At 40.3% G+C, this 19,172-nt stretch overlaps 1 protein-coding gene across 1 annotated transcript in view; it reads left to right on the plus strand.

Annotated features, from left to right (window-relative positions):
- MAP1B (microtubule associated protein 1B) overlaps window positions 1–18,898 on the plus strand; it is a 70,009-nt gene extending 51,111 nt beyond the window's left edge. The window contains exons 4-7 of the mRNA XM_057363767.1: window positions 1,217–1,357; window positions 7,680–14,226; window positions 16,304–16,542; window positions 17,230–18,898. Of these exons, the coding sequence (XP_057219750.1) occupies window positions 1,217–1,357; window positions 7,680–14,226; window positions 16,304–16,542; window positions 17,230–17,385 (7,083 nt within the window). The 3' untranslated portion in view covers window positions 17,386–18,898. The remainder of the gene's footprint in view (window positions 1–1,216; window positions 1,358–7,679; window positions 14,227–16,303; window positions 16,543–17,229) is intronic.
- Window positions 18,899–19,172: the final 274 nt, after the last annotated feature.

Here is a 19,172-nt window from a genome sequence, read left to right on the forward strand (position 1 = left end):
ACATGAGACAGATGTCTGCACTTATCTGTATTTTTGTCTGAAATAGAAATAGATACACTCAATCCATACATGATATTTCTGAATTTATAATTATTTAGTGCAATAGTGACAGACCAGCATTAGTCCTACATGTAACTAAAGGAACTTAATGCTGCTTGGCATCAGGGTCACTTATTTAATAAAACAACAGTGAAGACATAGTAGAGTTCTTCTTTCTGATATGTACTCTAGGGATCTTCTTTCTGATACGTACTCTCCAGTTTTGTAGCTGTACTGAAAACATGAGTTGTTCTGCAGAGATTCAGGTTAAGCCTTCCTTGCTCAGCCTCCCAGACATTAGCAAGACTTGTTGAGARCAACTAATTGCTTAACAATCAATATAAACCTTGGAAAGAATATCTTGCTAGGATATTGTATTGTGCTTGCTTTGTTGATTGTGTCATCTCCTTGAAGATGGAGCTTGGAGTTGTGCCAGATGGACTCTACTCATTTGCTCATTTAGTTTAATATGTGTATAGCCTTGTTCTGGAATCACTATTCTGGTTTGATTTAATTGTTCCTTAATGGAGGCATTAGTGCACTTGAAATTCTTAGCTTACCATAGGCTGAATTGTTTTTTCAGTGTTTTTGAAGTATTTGCAAAGCATTTACTGAACAGTATTGAATCTCACACAGGTTTTGTTTAGTTTTGCTCCCAAATTTAGAATATGTGGATTTCGCTTAGCATGCAAGTAAATATCCCCCTTGGRAGTGGTAAACAAGAATAATTATTAGCTGTAGTGAGACTTGAGTAAAGTAGCAAACATCTGCTCTTAAACAGTTTACCAAGGTTGTCCTGATGCAATGATGTAAAGTATACCAAGAGCTATACTATAAATATATTGTAGAAAAAAATATATCTTCATTCGGGTTGTATTCTGTTCTGCTCCTTGCTGTTTGTTYATTGTCATTAATTGGTTGATTGTCATTAATTGATTTTTTCATTGTCATTAATTKGTTGATTCTTCTTTCTAATTGCATCTTCCCCTCCTTTTTTTTTTTCACTTTTCCCCCTTTCTCATTGTCTTTTCTAAAAAACACTATAAATCCATAATGCTTTGACAGTGGTGCTCCAGACACTGATTTTAAATTAAAAGAGATAAGCTATGTGTTCTCTGTGGAACATCAAAACATGCGGTTACTCCCACTATTGATGTATTTCTCTTCTTCACTCTAGGTTCGCTTAATGATCACAGATGCTGCAAGGCACAAGCTCCTCGTTCTAACTGGACAATGCTTTGAAAACACAGGAGAACTCATTCTTCAGTCAGGTTCCTTCTCCTTCCAGAACTTCATTGAGATCTTCACAGATCAAGAGGTGTGTTTAGAAATGTGTCTTCYATGCACTATTATGTGACGGCAGAGATTTCTGGAAGACTTAAAATGGCTCTTTGTCTTGTTAGTGTAGGCAGCCTGATGCTGCAACTTTTTGTTCTTCATTATATTCTTTCTTGAAAAACATTTATTTATTTTACTGTAGATTTCATGTAAGTTCCTTAACAAAAYAATTAAATGTTAATTTGGGAAATCAAATTTTCAAGCTTTCAGAATGAGAAAATCGAAGAATGGAAGGAGGTAGTGCTGTGTTTAAAATGCACAGGTTGTCCATCTAAGGTGCACATACAAAGCAGTCAAATTGAACTTGACACCAGGTTCTTGCCTGCTGGCAGCTAATTAAGAAGTGGCATTAATAAGACATAGGATGGCTGTTAGAATAGCTGTATTTTTTTGCATCATCTACCTGCTTAACTTCTTTATAGTAGTGTTTAAAATATGGTCAGTGAATCTGTAAAACTTGTGATTTTTACATACCAAAAAGATAAGCATGAAGTATACCAGTATTTAATGACATTTGTTTCATGACTCGTTACTTTGCTGTCTTCCTAAATGTACTGTGTCTGAAAGCTCCCATAGGGCAGGAATCCATAGTAAACAAGCTGTCATATTTAATTTGGCTGCCACATAAAGTATATATTTAAATAAACTATATGGCTGTATCCATAGGAATTTAGTTTCCAGTATTAATTAAGAGCAYGTCAGTAGACTGAGATTTGAAAGTTCAACACTGTAACAGCATAGTTTGCCTGAGCTCTAGTGTGACCTTACTGAATCCATTTGATCTATTCTCAAAGCCTCTTTGTTCAGCAAATGATTGGGGAAGAGCTGGATTCCTGCTCTCTGAGACATGCCTGACACCTGAAATTCATTGACACTCCTCAGAGTTACTTTTCTGTTGGAATTACAAACCCAAGCTCCTTATGTCWGTGCCTAATTAGCAAAACATAATTGCTTTATGACTACATGCAAAACTAGGGGCAAATGATACCACTGCCATTAGGAAACAGAACTGTTGGTTGGAAAGTGAAGAGTTRGGGGTTGGCCATGGGTTGCAGATGCTGTTGTGGGTGTGCAGGGCACGCTCCCATGGGCTATGAGTAAGGCTCATTTGGCTCATCTCTGTGGCTGGCAGTGTGCTCACCAGCCAGCTGGCATGGTTCTCAGCAAGTGTTGGCTTACAGCCTATTGTTTCTGAAGCCTCTGGGTCTCAAAGTGTCTGCAAGCTTTCACAAAACCAAAGAAAGATCTTGTTTGCTGAACTGAAGTTCATGTGTGCAACGTTTTTTTAATTTTTCTTTTTTTTAAATCAGAAAAAATGGTACAGAAAGAGTGGTTAGTGGTTTTCTATGTGGAAATGAGATTAAAGAATTACTGCGCTGTCTTGATTCTAGTAGAACTTGGCAGTGCCAGATTTTCAGTTGGACTCAAGTTCTTTTGAAACCTTAACAATTCTATGATTCTACAACCATGAGATGGAGTCAATCTTTCTGGCCTCTGCCCATTTTTACTTCACTGGGCCAAACCTGAACTAAGGTCAAAGAATGTGCTTGCAAAAAAGTAAATAGACTTGAGGAGATACTTGTATAAAGTCTAATTCAGAAATCCATCTCTAGCATGCAGAACTCCCTTCAGGCAATGCTTAAAGGCAGGATTTTCAGTTTTACCTGTGTGGGAAGGTGTAAAATTTCCCATTCTCCTGCTTCTRCAACAGCAGTTAGAACAGGAAAACCTTTCTTTGTACCTTTGTGGTCTAGGGTGASATTGTGCTTTTTCTGAGCAGCCAATTTGCTGCTTGTCTTCACTGGCTGTGACACCCTTAAAACTTAAGCATTCCCCAACAGATGTCTCTCAGTGTTTGGAAAGACATTCAGGTTTTCAAGTACATTTCTTTGCTCACAGGACAGCATTAAATTTGGAGAAGAGGGAGTGGCTGCAGCTCTATGTTACTGTCTATCCCTAGTGTCACCACTTGAAATGCAAATCCATTGATACTTTTTCTGAGGCATGACTGAACTTGAAATGACTGACAGTTACGATCTATGCCTGGGATAATCTTTCTTCAAGTTTTCATTAGCCTGGTCTACCAGTGGCTTAACACTGCCTGCATTATGCATGCCAACTTTGAGAAGAAAAACAGTCAGAATTTCGAAGTATGAAGTAGAAATCCAATTATGGTATAATATTAACAGGAAAGGGCTACCTCCAAAGCTTGACATGGTATATTCATTAACCCAGTGTGTTATCATATGATTTTTTTTTTATTTAGACAGAAAATGGGCCCTTTATGAGAAATAGGCTGTGCTCAAGTTTTATTTCCTTTTCTATGCAACAGACTTGGATTTATTCATTCAGAGGCAAGATTTGGCTCTCCCTAATAATGTGTTTTCAAGCCCGATCAAAAACATAAGGAGTACTCTTGAGATCCTTAATCTATTTCAGAGCTGTCATCTGTGTTGCMCCTCTTAGTTCTGCAATCAACAAAAACAATGGTTCCCCTATTGTCCTTACCTTTCATCCTTTTCAGCCTTTGCTGCAATTATTCTTTTTGCCTTGTTTTTTCATTTCCTGTCATTCAGACAGGGCCATCTCTGACATATGGATGGGATTTATTTATACTTCTGTCAAATGGTTTGGATACTGAGTAATAAGGATACAGAAAGGTGTAAAATGTTTCTTTGGGCTTTATTTATCTATTGGTTGACTTTTTWAAAAAAACAACCCAAAAAAACCATCCACTGCATCTTTGTTGAGTTCTGGTTTCRGTAAATGCTAGAAATGTTATGTAACAGAAAGAAAAACCTACACACAGAGAGGCCCAAAGAGATCTAACACAATCAAACATCATTAATCTTTTATATATTMATTTCCTCTGTTAATACAGCTTGTGGTCCAAGAATTTCCAATTATTCAGCTGTAGTGTTATCTATATGATCCTTATTAAAACTATCCTTAAATTTTGAACTGACAGTTGAGTCTCTGCAAAGAAGATTATGGCATTTTGCATGATGATGTGTTGGCATGTTTTCCACTGACATTTTATATCTGCATTACTTCTTTTGGTGGTCTCTTGTTGAGGGCAAATAGCACAGAAAGAAGCCATATTTAACTGCATTGTCAATTGAAAAAAGTCAAATGAAAATATCTGTGGAACTGAGATAAGGCAAAATATGTCATTCATTTTCATGTTTGTCTACATATCTGGGGCCATCGAACACTGGTTTTTTTAGTTCAGACTGGAATAGAAAACAGCTGCTCATACTGTGGCATGGAAATTCTTATTTTCTGTTCCTTTGTTGCAACAGTTGGTTTTGGCACTAGAATGGTAACTAATGCTGTCAAAATTAATGGAATTACTCTAGATTCCAAATTCTGTGGTCCACGAGTTTTAAATTAAACTAGTGACAAGCATTCTTAACCCTATTATTTTTTTGTGGGTATTTCTTTGGCTCTGGATCTTGTAATCTCAGAAATACAGAACTGGGAATTTTTAAGGTTGGAAAAGACAAATTCACAGTTTTTTTCAGGTTCAGAAAGATCTCTAAAGTCATCAAGTGCAGCTCTTACCAAACACTGCCAAATTCAATAGTAGACTATGGCCCCAAGCAGCACATCTATGCATCTTAAATACCTGCAGGAATGTCACTCATCCACTTCCCTAGGCAGCTTGTTTCCGCTTGTGTTTGACAATCCATTTGGGGAAGAAATTTTCTCTCATACCCAATCTTAAACTTCCGGTGGTGCAATTTCAGACTATTTCCTGTTACCTTGTCACTTGCTACATGGGAGAAGAGACTAACCCCCACCTGGCTACCACCTCCTCCCATGCAGTTGCAGAGAGCCATAAGATCTCCCCAAGCCTCCTTTGCTCCAGGCTAAACCTCAGCTGCTCCTGATCAGACTTCTGTTCCAGACCCTTCTCTGGCTTTGTTGCGTTTCTCTTGACATGCTCCAGTACCTCAATGTCTTTCCCRAAGAGAGGGGCCCAAAATCTTACAGCTGTTTCCATTTCTGAAGTACTAATTCATTTCTTAATCATAAAATCACAGAATCATTATGTGTAGAATGGAGTCTGGACATCATCCAGTGCAAACCTCCTGCCAAGGCAAGGTCACCCTGAGCATGTGACACAGGAACAAATCCAAGTGAATTTTTAATGTCACCAAAGAGGGAAGCTGTGAAGCAACCTTTTCCAGTGCTCTGCTACCCTCAACATAAAGAAGTTCTTCCTCATGTTGAGGTGGAAATTGTTGTGTTTTAGTTYAAGGCCATTGGTCTTCCTCCTAGTCACTGGGCACCACTGAAAAGTCTGGTACCATCCTCTTGACACCTGCTGTGGAGATACATTGTATGTGTTGACATTGTCCCCTCTCAGCGGTCTCTGGACTAAACAGGCCCGGCTCCTGCAGTGTCACCTCATAACAGTCTGCTGCTCCAGTCCCCTTGTCATCTTAGTGGCCTCTGCTGGACCCTTTCTGGCTCTTAGTCTTTCATGAGCTGTGGAGACCAGATTTGAACACAGCACTCCAGAAGTGGCCTCTCTAAAGCTGAGTACAGACTGAATCATCTACCTCAACCTGCTGGCAATGCTTYTCGTGATGAAAGAGATGGTATTCCCTAGGATACAATTGGCGCWCTTGACTGCAGAGACACAGTGCTGGCTCATAGTTAACTTCTTATCCACCAAGATACCCATGTTCTTCTCAGCAGAGCTGCTTCCCAGCAGGTCAGCCCCCAGCCTGTTGCTGGTACCTGGGCTTACACCTCCCCAGCTGCAGGACCCTRCACTTGYCTTTGCTGAACCTGGTTCTCTCTGCCCAGTTCTCAGCYTGTCAAGGTTCCACAGGATGGCAGCCCAGCCTTCAGGTGCATCAGCCACTCYCCTCAGTTTAGTGTCATCGGCAAACTTGCTGAGGGTGCATTCCACCCCTTCTATCCCTATCAGGTTACTGATACACAGTTTGAGTAAGACTGGATTCTCCTCGGCTGATCACAGCCCTGTGAGCTCTGCCATTCAGCCAGTCCTTGATCCCTTTAACTGTCCATTCATCTAACCCACRTTTTCTGAGCTTTCTATGAGGATGTTATGGGAGATGGTGTCAAAAGCCTTGCTGAAGTCARGGAAGACACCATCCACTGCTCTCCCCTCACTGACCCAYCCTGCCATACCATCACAGAATGCTGTAAGATTGGTCAGCATGATTGCCCCTTGGGGAATCCATGCTGATTAATCCTGATGGCCTTCTCTTCTTTTATTTGCTTGGTGATGACCTCCAGAGTGATCTGTGCCATCACCTTTCCAGGGATGGAAGTGAGGCTGACTGGCCAATAGTTTCCTGGGTTCTTTTTCTTACGTTTTTGAAGACAGGAGTAACATTGTCTTTCCTCCAGTCATCAGTCATCATACATCTCTCCTCTTCTCTGTAATTTTTCAAAAATTGGCTTAGCGACAACATCTGCCAGTTCCCTCTACCCCTGTCAGGACCCATGGATTTATGGTCRTTAAGTCTGCCTAGCTGATCTCTACCCAGCCCCCTACAACCAAGGGAAGTCTTCCTTTCTCCAGCCTCCCTTGTCTCCAAGGTCTGACGTCTGGCCTCAGCAGTGGAGACGGAGGCAAAGAAGGCATTCAGTAGTTCCACCTTCTCTAAGTCTTCCATGACCAGGACACCAATCTGATTTATCACTGACTACACGTTTTCCTTCATCTTCTTTTTGCTGCTGATGTAGTTGTAGGAGCCCTTCTTGTTGTCCTTGATATCCCTTACCAGACGCAATTCCAGGTGGGACTTGGCCTTCCCTGTTATATCCCTGTATACTTTGACAGTGTTCCTGTAGTCCTTCCATGTGGTCTGTGCCTTTTCCCACATCCCATAAATTTATCTCTACTGTATGAGATTTACTAGAAGCTCCCTGTTTATCCATGCCGGTCTCCCCTTTGCTGATTTGTTGCTCATAGGAGTACACTGGCCTTGAGCTTGGAGGAAGGATGCTTGAATATTGACCAGCTTTCTTGTATGGAATTTCATACCATCCTTCTATAAGGGGTGGAGGGGCAGGAAGGGGGAACCTTGGATACTATTGTACTGTTATCCTTTGGGCAGTACTGATTTTTTATTTTAAAAAATACTGCAGTAAACTTACTGTGATAACAGGTTACTTCAGCCTCTGTGACAGGGACTCACCATTGAAGAACCAAATGAAAAAGGTTTTATCTTATCAGGAAATATTATGTGTTGACATTATTGTAATGAAAAAAAATGAACTCGTGTGCATCTTCTTGTGTTTTTGTTTTATAACCATAGATTGGTGAACTATTGAGCACCACACACCCTGCCAACAAAGCCAGCCTAACTCTTTTCTGCCCTGAAGAAGGAGACTGGAAAAATTCCAACCTTGACAGACACAACCTTCAAGACTTTATTAACATTAAACTCAACTCAGCTTCCATATTGCCTGAGATGGAAGGACTCTCTGAATTCACAGAATATCTGTCAGAATCAGTAGAAGTGCCATCACCTTTTGACATTTTGGAACCTCCAACCTCAGGAGGTTTCTTGAAGCTCTCGAAACCCTGCTGTTACATTTTCCCAGGGGGAAGAGGAGACTCTGCATTGTTTGCAGTGAATGGCTTCAATATGCTTATCAATGGAGGCTCTGAAAGAAAATCTTGTTTTTGGAAACTTATCCGGCACTTGGACCGGGTAGATTCCATTCTGCTCACTCACATCGGAGATGACAATCTGCCAGGAATCAATAGCATGCTTCAGCGAAAGATAGCTGAACTAGAAGAGGAACAATCCCAAGGGTCTACTACCAACAGTGACTGGATGAAAAATCTGATCTCACCTGATTTAGGAGTTGTGTTCCTTAATGTACCTGAGAATCTGAAGAACCTGGATCCTAATTTTAGAGTAAAAAGGAGCGTAGAAGAAGCTTGTTTCACTCTCCAGTATTTAAATAAATTGTCTATGAAACCAGAACCTCTTTTCAGAAATACAGGAAATACTATTGACCCCATCATTTTATTTCAGAAAATGGGAGTTGGCAAACTTGAGATGTATGTGCTTAATCCTGTCAAAAATAGCAAAGAGATGCAATATTTTATGCAGCAGTGGAGTGGTACTAACAAAGATAAAGCTGAATTCTTGCTGCAGAATGGCCAGGAACTAGACATTCCATTATCCTATTTCACTTCGGTCTCATCCTTGATTGTGTGGCATCCAGCTAATCCTGCAGAAAAAATAATCCGAGTTCTGTTTCCTGGAAACAGCACCCAGTATAATATTTTAGAAGGACTAGAAAAACTCAAACACTTAGACTTCCTTAAACAACCAATGGTTACACAAAAAGACTTGACTGGGAACATTGCTAGCCCAGCTGTGAAACAAGCAAAATTGAAACAGCGAACAGACAGCAAGGAGAGTCTCAAGCCTGCTGCAAAGACACCACCAAGTAAGCCTGTCAGAAAGGAATCTAAAGAAGAAACACCAGAGCCTGGGAAGCCTAGTCCAGTACCAGAAAAGCCTCAGAAGCAGGAAAGCAAAGAAAAAGTTTCAGCTAAAAAAGAAAAACCAGCAAAAATAGAGACCAAGCCAACAGTAGTGGAAAAAGACATTGCAAGTAAGGAAGAGCAGCTAGTGAAATCTGAAATGCCTGAAAAACAAAGTACGGATGTTAAACCGAAAATGTCAAAGGAGAAGACAGTGAAAAAGGAAGTCAAAGCAAAACCTGAGGAAAAGAAAGAGGAAAAAGAAAAACCAAAGAAAGAGGTTTCTAAAAGAGAGGAGAAAACACCCATCAAAAAAGAGGAAAAACCAAAAAAAGAAGAGACTAAGAAAGACGTTAAAAAAGAGGTGAAAAAGGAAGAGAAGAAGGAAACTAAGAAGGAAATAAAGAAAGAAGCTTCAACAAAAGAAACTAAAAAGGAAGCTAAAAAAGAAGAGAAGAAAGAAATCAAGAAGGAAGACAAAGAATCCAAAAAGGACATCAAAAAGGTTCCTAAAGAAACAAAGAAGACAGCTACTCCTTCAAATGAAGCCAAAAAGCCAGCAGCAAAGCCTAAACCACAAAAGAAGGAGGAACCTGCTAAAAAAGAAACAATACCTGCTGGAAAGCCAAAGGAAAAAGGAAAAGTTAAAAGTGTGAAGAAGGACRTCAAAGTCAGTGGAGCACAAGCTGCCCTTGCAGCAGCTGGAGCCACAACTGTAGCAGCTGCAGAAATTACAGCCGGTGGAAAGGAGCTTGAAGCAGAGAGATCCCTCATGTCTTCACCAGAGGATTTAACAAAGGATTTTGAGGAACTAAAAGCTGAAGAAGTAGAAACAATAAAAGATACAAAATCTCAAGTTGCAGTTATAAAGGATGACCTGAAACTCACTGACACAGTACAAAAAGAGGCATTTGAAGTACAAAAAGAGAAATTGGATAATGAAGGACCAGCTGAGTCATCTGACGAAGGCATAACTACCACAGAGGCTGAGGGTGAGTGTGAACAGACACCTGAAGAATTGGAACCTGTGGGAAAACACAGGGTTGATGACAATGAAAAGTTTGAAGATGAGGGAACTGGCTTGGAAGAATCATCTGAAGCAGATTATGAAGAAAAGGCAGAGACAGAAGAAGCCGAAGAACGAGAGGAAAATCAAGCAATAAAACCACGACTGGATGCCACAAAAGCACATATGGAAGAATCAAGAAAAATCACAGGTGCCACAGAAAAAGTGATGACTCAATTAGATGCTAACATTAAAGATGAAAAGTATATTGAAAAGGCAGATTATGAGGCATCCGATGAACGTGCTGAAGAAGACAGAGAAGAAGCAATAGAAAAGGCAGAAACTGAAGAGACTGAAGAAGATGAGGAAGACAAAGCAGAAGACATCAGAGATGAAGAGGAAACTGAAAAAACAGAAGCTGAAGAAGATTATGTGATGGCTGTGGTAGACAAAGCTGCAGAATCTGGTGAAGCCGAAGATAAGTATGGCTTACTCATAATTACACCAACTAAACGCTCAGAATCTCAGTCTCCAGTGATTGAACCYGCTTCTTCTATCCATGACGAGACACTGCCTGGTGGTTCAGAAAGTGAAGCCACTGTTTCTGATGAAGAAAATAGAGAAGATCAACCTGAGGAATTCACTGCTACTTCAGGTTACACACAATCCACCATTGAAATATCCAGTGAACCGACACCAATGGATGAAATGTCAACACCCCGAGATGTCATGAGTGATGAAACTAACAATGAGGAAAGCGAGTCACCCTCCCAGGAATATGTGAATATTACCAAGTATGAGACATCACTGTACTCTCAAGAGTTCAGCAGACCTAAACTTTCTCCACTTCCAGATGCTTTGAATGGGTTATCTGAAGGATCCAAAACAGAGGCCACAGAAGGTAAGGATTATAATGCCTCAGCTTCCACCATCTCGCCACCATCTTCATTAGAGGAAGACAAATTCTGCAAAACTGCATTCCAAGATGTATATCGGCAAAGAGAAAGTGAAGTCCAAGGCACTGCCAAATTAGAAATCAAAGAACCTTATCAAGAAGATGGTGGAAAACATAGTTCAGCCAAGAGTCCAGCTGACAGTTTGTCCCCTCCATCGCCTGTTGCCAAAACACCACTGAGTGAACGTAGTGTGAACTTTTCACTCACTCCCAACGAGATCAAGGTCCCTTCTGAGTCTGTCCCCATTGCTAAATTGTCTGATGTACACCAAGAAGTTGCTGAAGAGCACTGTGCAAGCCCTGAAGATAAAACATTAGAAGTAGCATCTCCCTCACAGTCAGCTGCTGGCAGTGCTGGCCACACACCTTATTATCAGTCTCCCACTGATGAAAAGTCCAGTCAGCTCCCCTCTGAAACCAGTGAAAAGTCAACAGAAGCTCCTGTTAGCTTTGAGTTCAGTGAAGACAAAGATGAGTCTGCAAAATGCAGAATAAGCCCTATGGATGAGCCCGTGCCAGATTCAGAATCTCCTATCGAGAAGGTTCTCTCTCCTCTGCGGAGTCCGCCACTGATAGGTTCAGAGACCACCTACRATAGATTTTTGAGTGCTGATTTGAAGTCTCCCAGCAGAGATTATGGAAGTCCTTCTGAGGAGAAACCTGAAAAAGAAAAATCACCTATTCAAATGAGCCCAGCTTCTGAAGCAAGCTCTGTGGGCCTTTTCCAAGAAAAACAAGATGAAAAAAGCATGGAATTTATGGCAATTAAGGAAGGCTTCAGCCTGGAAAGGAAAATGGAGGATACAGAGCCCAGCAGCTCCCAGTCTTCACTGGTCTTGGATGAGCGGAAGTTAGCAAGTGATCTCTCACCGACTCAAGTAGATATCAGTCAGTTTGGTTCTCTAAAAGAAGATACCAAAATGTCAATTTCTGAAGGCACTGTTTCTGACAAGTCTGCAACTCCCGTTGATGAGGTTGTTGCAGAAGACACCTATTCCCATATAGAGGGAGTAGCTTCTGTCTCCACAGCATCTGTTGCCACCAGTTCATTTCCAGARCCGACTACTGATGATGTGTCTCCTTCTCTGCATGCTGAGGTTGGTTCTCCCCACTCTACTGAAGTTGATGATTCCCTTTCAGTGTCAGTTGTACAAACACCAACAACTTTTCAGGAAACAGAAATGTCTCCATCTAAAGAAGAGTGCCCAAGGCCCATGTCAATTTCTCCACCAGATTTCTCACCTAAAACTGCAAAATCGAGAACACCGGTGCATGATCACAGATCTCCTGAGCAGTCAGCTATGTCAATAGAATATGGCCGAGAGTCACCTGAGCAGTCTTTAGCAATGGATTTTAGTAGGCAGTCTCCAGAATATCCTGCTGTAGGCAGTAGTATACACCATATATCGGAAAATGGACCAACAGAAGTAGATTATAGTCCTTCGGATATACAGGAGTCTCCTTTTGCACGGAAGATTTCACCTGTGGAGCAGTCATCTTACTCTCAAGAGAAAGATATTTCAGAAATTATTTCAGTTTCTCAGATTGAAGCTTCATCCTCAACTTCATCAGCTCATACACCTTCCCAGGTAGCTTCACCACTGCCAGAGGAAACTTTTTCAGGTGGCGTTCCACCCAGAGAGATGTCGYTGCATTCTTCTTTTACCTCAGAAAAGGTGCAGAGCCTAGGAGAAAAGCTGTCACCGAAATCAGACCTATCTCCATTAACTCCAAGGGAATCTTCTCCTCTATATTCTCCTACTTTCCCAGATTCACCTCCTGCAATCGCAGAAGCGGTGTCAGCTAGTCACTCACCTTTGTTGTCACAGCGAGTGTCTTCTGTCACAGCCTTTGGTTATCAAGAACCCCTAACAAAGCACAGTCCAGAACCTTTATTCASCCCAGATAAAGAAGATTCAGAGAAAATAAGCAGATCACCAGAAGAACTTARTTATTCGTATGAGGCCAGAGAGAAAACTACTAGGTCACCAGAGAATATTAGCTATTCCTATGAGGCAGTTGGAAAATCTACCAGATCACCTCAAGCCATGGATTATTCCTATGAGACAAGCAGACAAACTACTAGGTCACCTGAGGCCACAGATTATTCTTATGAGATAACCAGGAACACTACTAGGTCACCTGAGGGTTCAGACTATTCATATGAGATAAYTGCAAAAAATATGAGGTCATCTGAGGTCACAGATTATTCTTACCAGATAACAGGGAAAACTACCAGGTCACCAGGGGCCACAGATTATTCCTATGAGACAGCTGGGAAAACCACCAAATCACCTGAAGCCACAGAATATTCCTATGAGATAACTGGGAAAACTACCAGATCACCCAGTACTATGGATTACTCCTATGAAACAACAAGGAAAAGCTCTAAGTCACCAGAAGCSGTCGGCTATTGCTATGAGACAATTGGGAGAACCACCAGGTCATCAGAGGCCATGGCTTACTCCTATGAGACAACTGGGAAAGCCTCCAGTTCACCCGAACCCACAGATTATTCATTTGAGACAACTGGGAAGGCCACTAGTGGGAGGTCACCTGAAGCTACCAGCTATTCCTATGAAGCAAGTGCACATTTCACTCCAAATAAATCATTAGCAGAATCRCGGCAAGATGTTGACTTGTGCCTTGTGTCTTCTTGTGAATATAAACATCCCAAAACTGAACTTTCACCCTCATTTATCAATCCGAATCCCCTTGAGTGGTTTGCAAGTGAAGAACAGTCTCAAGATCAAGAGAAGCCACTAACTCAGTCTGGGGGAGCTCAGCCGCCTTCTGGGGGAAAACAGCAAGGGCGGCAGTGTGATGAAACGCCTCCCACCTCTGTGAGCGAATCTGCCCCATCTCAGACCGATTCGGATGTTCCCCCGGAAACTGAGGAATGCCCCTCCATCACTGCAGATGCCAACATTGATTCAGAAGATGAGTCGGAAACTATTCCAACAGACAAGACAATTACCTACAAACACATTGACCCGCCACCTGTCCCAATGCAGGATCGCAGCCCTTCCCCCAGGCACCCTGATGTTACCATGGTTGATCCAGAGGCTCTGCCAGTTGAACAGAATTTAGGTAAACCTTTGAAGAAGGACCTCAAAGAAAAGACAAAGACAAAAAAGCAGGGGACAAAGACCAAGTCATCTTCTCCTGTTAAAAAAAGTGATGGTAAATCAAAGCAAGTGGCTTCACCAAAGCCAGCTACAAAAGAATCTTTAGACAAAATTTCCAGAACAGCTTCTCCAAAAAAGAAGGAATCTGTAGAGAAGGCAACCAAAAATATCTCTAATCCAGAGGTAAAATCTCGAGTGGAAGAAAAAGATAAGGACACCAAGAATGCAGCAAATACAACAACATCCAAGTCAGCAAAGACTGCAACTGCAGGTAAAGACAGACAGCAATTCTCTACTGTTACAATTTTCTTAGCTGTTGCAGTGAAGTTAGTTAGCCTTGATATCAGCTGAGAACGTAGTTCATAGCATATCCTCAAAGGAAGTCCAGGTTTTAACCATAAATCCACATTTAAATGCATGAAATACACTAGTTTTACTTGCATAATCTGAGAAAATGGATGTGTCAGTTTGCCCAGAGASTACATCAAATAGAAAGACCCTAATATGAGCTGTCTAAAGAGTTAACCACCTAACAGAACTAAAAGTACCACTTTTGTAGGTGAAGTAATATCAGTAGCAAAGTGAACCCCTTTATTCATTGTGAGAAATAAGTAGACACAATTCTCTTTAACATAAATTAATATAATTTAACATGGTGGGAGGCAGAGTCACTATCTGCCTTTGGATGCTCTTGTTACTTTGGTAGMTTGATTTTAAAAGGAGCATTTAAAAATCTTTTACATTAGTAAAAGCATTTTGAGTGAATTAAGCATGTACATCACATAATCCGGTTAAAGTCTTATGCCATCGTGATGACTAAGCATACAGAAAGTTAATGTAATTTTGAATGTCTGTTAGAAATTCTAAGTAGCAATAAAATATGAATTAGATTACTGAAGGAGGCATTGTGCTAATCTGTTTTTTCTGGCAGACCTTTTTAGGGRGTGTTTGGGGGATACTTCAGTTTTTCTGTTGTGAGGTCTGTTGAAAGCTTTTTTACAAGAAGCAGGTTTAGGATTCAGTACAAACAACCCAGCATTCTGCTGTCCTTAGCTTCCCCAATTTTAGTAGTCCACTGTTCCTGTCTCACATCATCATTTGCTTATCTCTGTTAGAAGATACATTTCAAAGCAGCAATATAGTTTTTTATGCTGTACATTTCTCCAGAACTTCAGCTCTACAGTCAAGTCATTARGCATACTTCTCAGATATGTGCTGGAATAATTGGTAATTTGGTAAAYAATTGACATGTAAGTGTAAAATGTAACAATGAGTATCTTATTCAGTGTTGGTATGCACAATTCAAAAAGATACATCAGAGATTTTTTATCATCAAAGATAATAAAATATTTTGTAACAAAACCAGTAGTAAAAACTTTCTAAATCAGGGAATCTTAGTCACTTCATTTGGTGTATTGCCCTATGGTGAATGACAGAGAACTGTAAAGGAATTTGCTGGCCTTACACTGTATGACACTGAATTGAGTTTATTGCTCAGATAATTGTTTACCAAGCTTTATCAATATAAGAAGGCTGATAAACCATAAAAGTTAATCATCTAGGTAAAATTATTGGTTGAATCCCAATTTTTAGCTCATACCATGATCCAGTTTGTAGCAAAAGACACGACTTTTTGTGTAGTACTTTTAATGTGTTGAAATATTGCGCTTACTTTTGACTGAAGCTCTTAGAACAAGTACTAAGTACAGCAGCAATGAAAATGTTTCCCCCTACTTTTTGTGATAAGTGGCTAATTGGTGTATGCAAATAAGGATACAGGAGGCAAACAAATACTTGACTCTGTTCCCTGAATTGCTTTATAACWTCCTCCTTCCGAATTCCTCCTTGACTATTTTTCTGCTCACATGTAGTAATGATGCATCTGTAAGGCAGCCTGAGCATATACRTAGCTGTCATGTGTACCTCAGATTTCAGGACTGATTCAAAGCTTCATAATTCCCTGTGTAACACTAGATTTTATAATCATTCATACCCTAGACTTGAAAAAAACTAATTTCTTCACCTGGAAAATAATTCCACTATTTATTGAATGGTAATTTAATAATCACAGCCCTCCATAGTAATTGTTGGATAATAGTAGTATAAGGTTCAGCCAAGTTTTTGTTACATGGTAGTGATTTTTTATGGCATTATATAGTTCCAGTTGTTCRGGTTTTTCTTCCCATTACAATCATAATTGGGGTACAACAAAGCTGGAACATGTTATTATGTGTAGGAGGGTAATGCTGTAATTGGACACATCTCACCTCAGTGGTTATAGCAGTAATTAATAAAGGCATGCTTTTAACCAGCTTGTGATACATTCTTTTGTTGTTTGGTTTCCAAAGGACCTGGGAATACTAAGGTGGCAAAATCTACAGCAGTGCCTCCAGGACCTCCAGTGTATTTGGATCTGGTATACATTCCCAACCACAGCAACAGCAAGAATGTTGACGTTGAGTTTTTCAAGAGGGTGCGGTCATCCTACTATGTGGTGAGCGGGAATGATGCCGCAGCTGAGGAGCCAAGCAGGGCTGTTCTGGACTCCCTGCTGGAGGGCAAGGCACAGTGGGAGAGTAACATGCAGGTAGGCTCTTCACTGCAATCACAGCCTGGAAATTTGACCTTTCTCARTGATGAGAGCACCTCTGGAGTGGATGGTGGCTGCCAGAGAATGGGGCCCCAGACTGGGCACCTTGTTCCATTGATGACAAAAGAGAACACATGTGAAGCACAGAGCTGCACTGCACTCAGCCACTCCCACATCTCTGGCCTTTCAGACCTGTTCCTGGTTTTAAAACAGTTGAGAASAGGCTTACAGGGCCAGTTGGCTGTTCCATATTTTTGTTACACCATATGTATGATTTGAATTTGGCAGTGTTGCAGTTTTAAGCAGAGAACCAAAGTGAATGTTTCACACTTCATAGAATAATTACATGSATTTGGAGACTTCATGTGTCCTTCCATCACGATCAGAAAATAAACAAAATATTTGTCTATAATCTGAAGTTATCAGTGCAGATTACAACCTGATAATTCTCCAGAAAGCTGCATCTCAGCGCCTTACAAAACCAACATTTTATTTTAATAAAACTACTTCTTTGCAGTCATTGTACTTTACCCACATGTTGATTTCCTTTTATCCATCCATTTATTCAAGTATTTATTGCACAAAAACCCACTATTTTTAAAAGGGAAACATACTTGTTTGTTGGGGCTTCTTGCAACGGTATTTTGCTTATCAACTTTCTGTGACTTTTACTTTGTGTTGCAGGTGACCTTAATTCCAACCCATGACTCAGAAGTGATGAGGGAATGGTATCAAGAAACCCATGAGAAACAGCAGGATCTCAACATCATGGTTTTGGCAAGCAGCAGCACTGTTGTTATGCAAGATGAATCTTTTCCTGCATGCAAGATTGAACTGTAAGAACAAGACCAAGCATCGCAAGATTAAACTTTGTTTCCAGAAATTCTTCAGTTTGAAAACACCTTTTCTAAAAATTCAACTCATCTATTTCAAATGCTGAACTATATACCTGCCAAATGCTATTCCTTGTCMCAGTGATGAAAATCACTGATATTTTTCAGTCTTTGTTGGTTGCTAAGGGAAATAACAGTCTTCCCATAGTAGAGTACAAATTACTGCAAAAATACAGATCAAGTTGCATCTTTGCTGAACATTTTGAAACCATGCACTAGCAACCCCAACAGACTTTTGCCAGGTAGAGGCATTTGACCTCTAAAGAAACACAAAGAGAAAAAGAGAGAGGAGTAGGAGGAGAAAGTAGTAAATTATTAGGTCTGCATTAGTCTCATGGCAATAGATGTATCGCTTACTATAGTCTGCTTATGTTCTCACATGAGAAGAAAGTTTTAAATTTTTATCAAACTGAGCTATCACTATGGGGATCCTTTTTTTAAAGAATTAAGTTAGCTCAAAAAATAAAAAGAAAGAGAACGTAGCTAGGAAGGGATGTATGACCTAATCACTCATCAGCAGCTTTCCACTTTAATTTGAACTCTGACATACTGACATACTGTAACAATCATAGGCCAAATATGCATGTAGTCTGCACCCCATCCAGAAGTCTAAAACCTTTCTTAGAACATGCAGAAATGTTGATCTAAGGCATGCTTCCAGCGAAAGCCCACTCACTCCAGCCAGAACTGACCAGTCCACATGCTTGAACACCCATGTCCACTGTCGATTAACTGAAGCAAAATACCAAAGCAGTCGGGAGTACATACAGTAGATAATTTGCCTTAGAAAGTGACTTGAATGTACAAAGAAACTTGATGCACTTATTTTTTAATGCTGAGACAGCAAATTTATAAAACATCTGTGTAGGATCATAGTTACACCGGTAAAGAAGCGTGAGTGTGCATGTGTGGTATTAGGAATCTATCTGACTGGTCAAATGGTTTGGTGCTATGAATTACGTATTTAGCTATGTGAACACTTCATTGATGCACCTGAACAGCTCAAGGCAAGATGAGCTTTTTTTTAAGGCTTCTTTCATACTGTGGAAGAAAGATTGGAGTGGTATCCAGTATCAGAGTTACAAAACTTAGTGAAATATTCAGAATGATGAAAAAGGTTACCTGTGAGCCTGTACAGTATTCAGCCTTCCTTTGTCTTACCTTATTTTATTTGTTTAATTTAAAAGTGACCATGGGAACAAATGTACAGAAGCCTTTCTTTTTCTTGCTGCGTGAACTTTTAATACATGATTTGTAACAAACATTTTCATTTACAGGTAAATGCAAAGAAAAATATTTCAGGTGAAGGCAATTTTTTAGTAGTTTTGTAAAATAAATGAGGAGTGTTGTTTGAGATTCTAATGGGAATGGATATTGAGGTAAAATTTATTGAAAACAGTCAACTGCCAACACCTTTYGGGGAGAGGGGAGTGGAAGGGTACCCCGGTTATAAAATTATTCTGATGATGAAGAATATGGGATTTGAGAAGCTGATTGCCCAATGCTTACAAGGTTCCAACCTATATTCTCAACCCTGGCAAGATCTTGAAAAAGGATAGAATAAGCAATAAGCTAAAATAAGTCCTTTCCCTTCTCTTCTTTTTCCCTTCTTTTCCTTTCATCCTTCCTCTATTCTTTTCTTTCCTTTCCTTTCCTTTCCTTTCCTTTCCTTTCCTTTCCTTTCCTTTCCTTTCCTTTCCTTTCCTTTCCTTTCCTTTCCTTTCCTTTCCTTTC

This window comes from Malurus melanocephalus, unplaced genomic scaffold (assembly GCF_030028575.1).
Source record: "Malurus melanocephalus ecotype Western Australia unplaced genomic scaffold, MMel_1.1 scaffold_31, whole genome shotgun sequence".
Taxonomy (NCBI): domain Eukaryota; kingdom Metazoa; phylum Chordata; class Aves; order Passeriformes; family Maluridae; genus Malurus; species Malurus melanocephalus.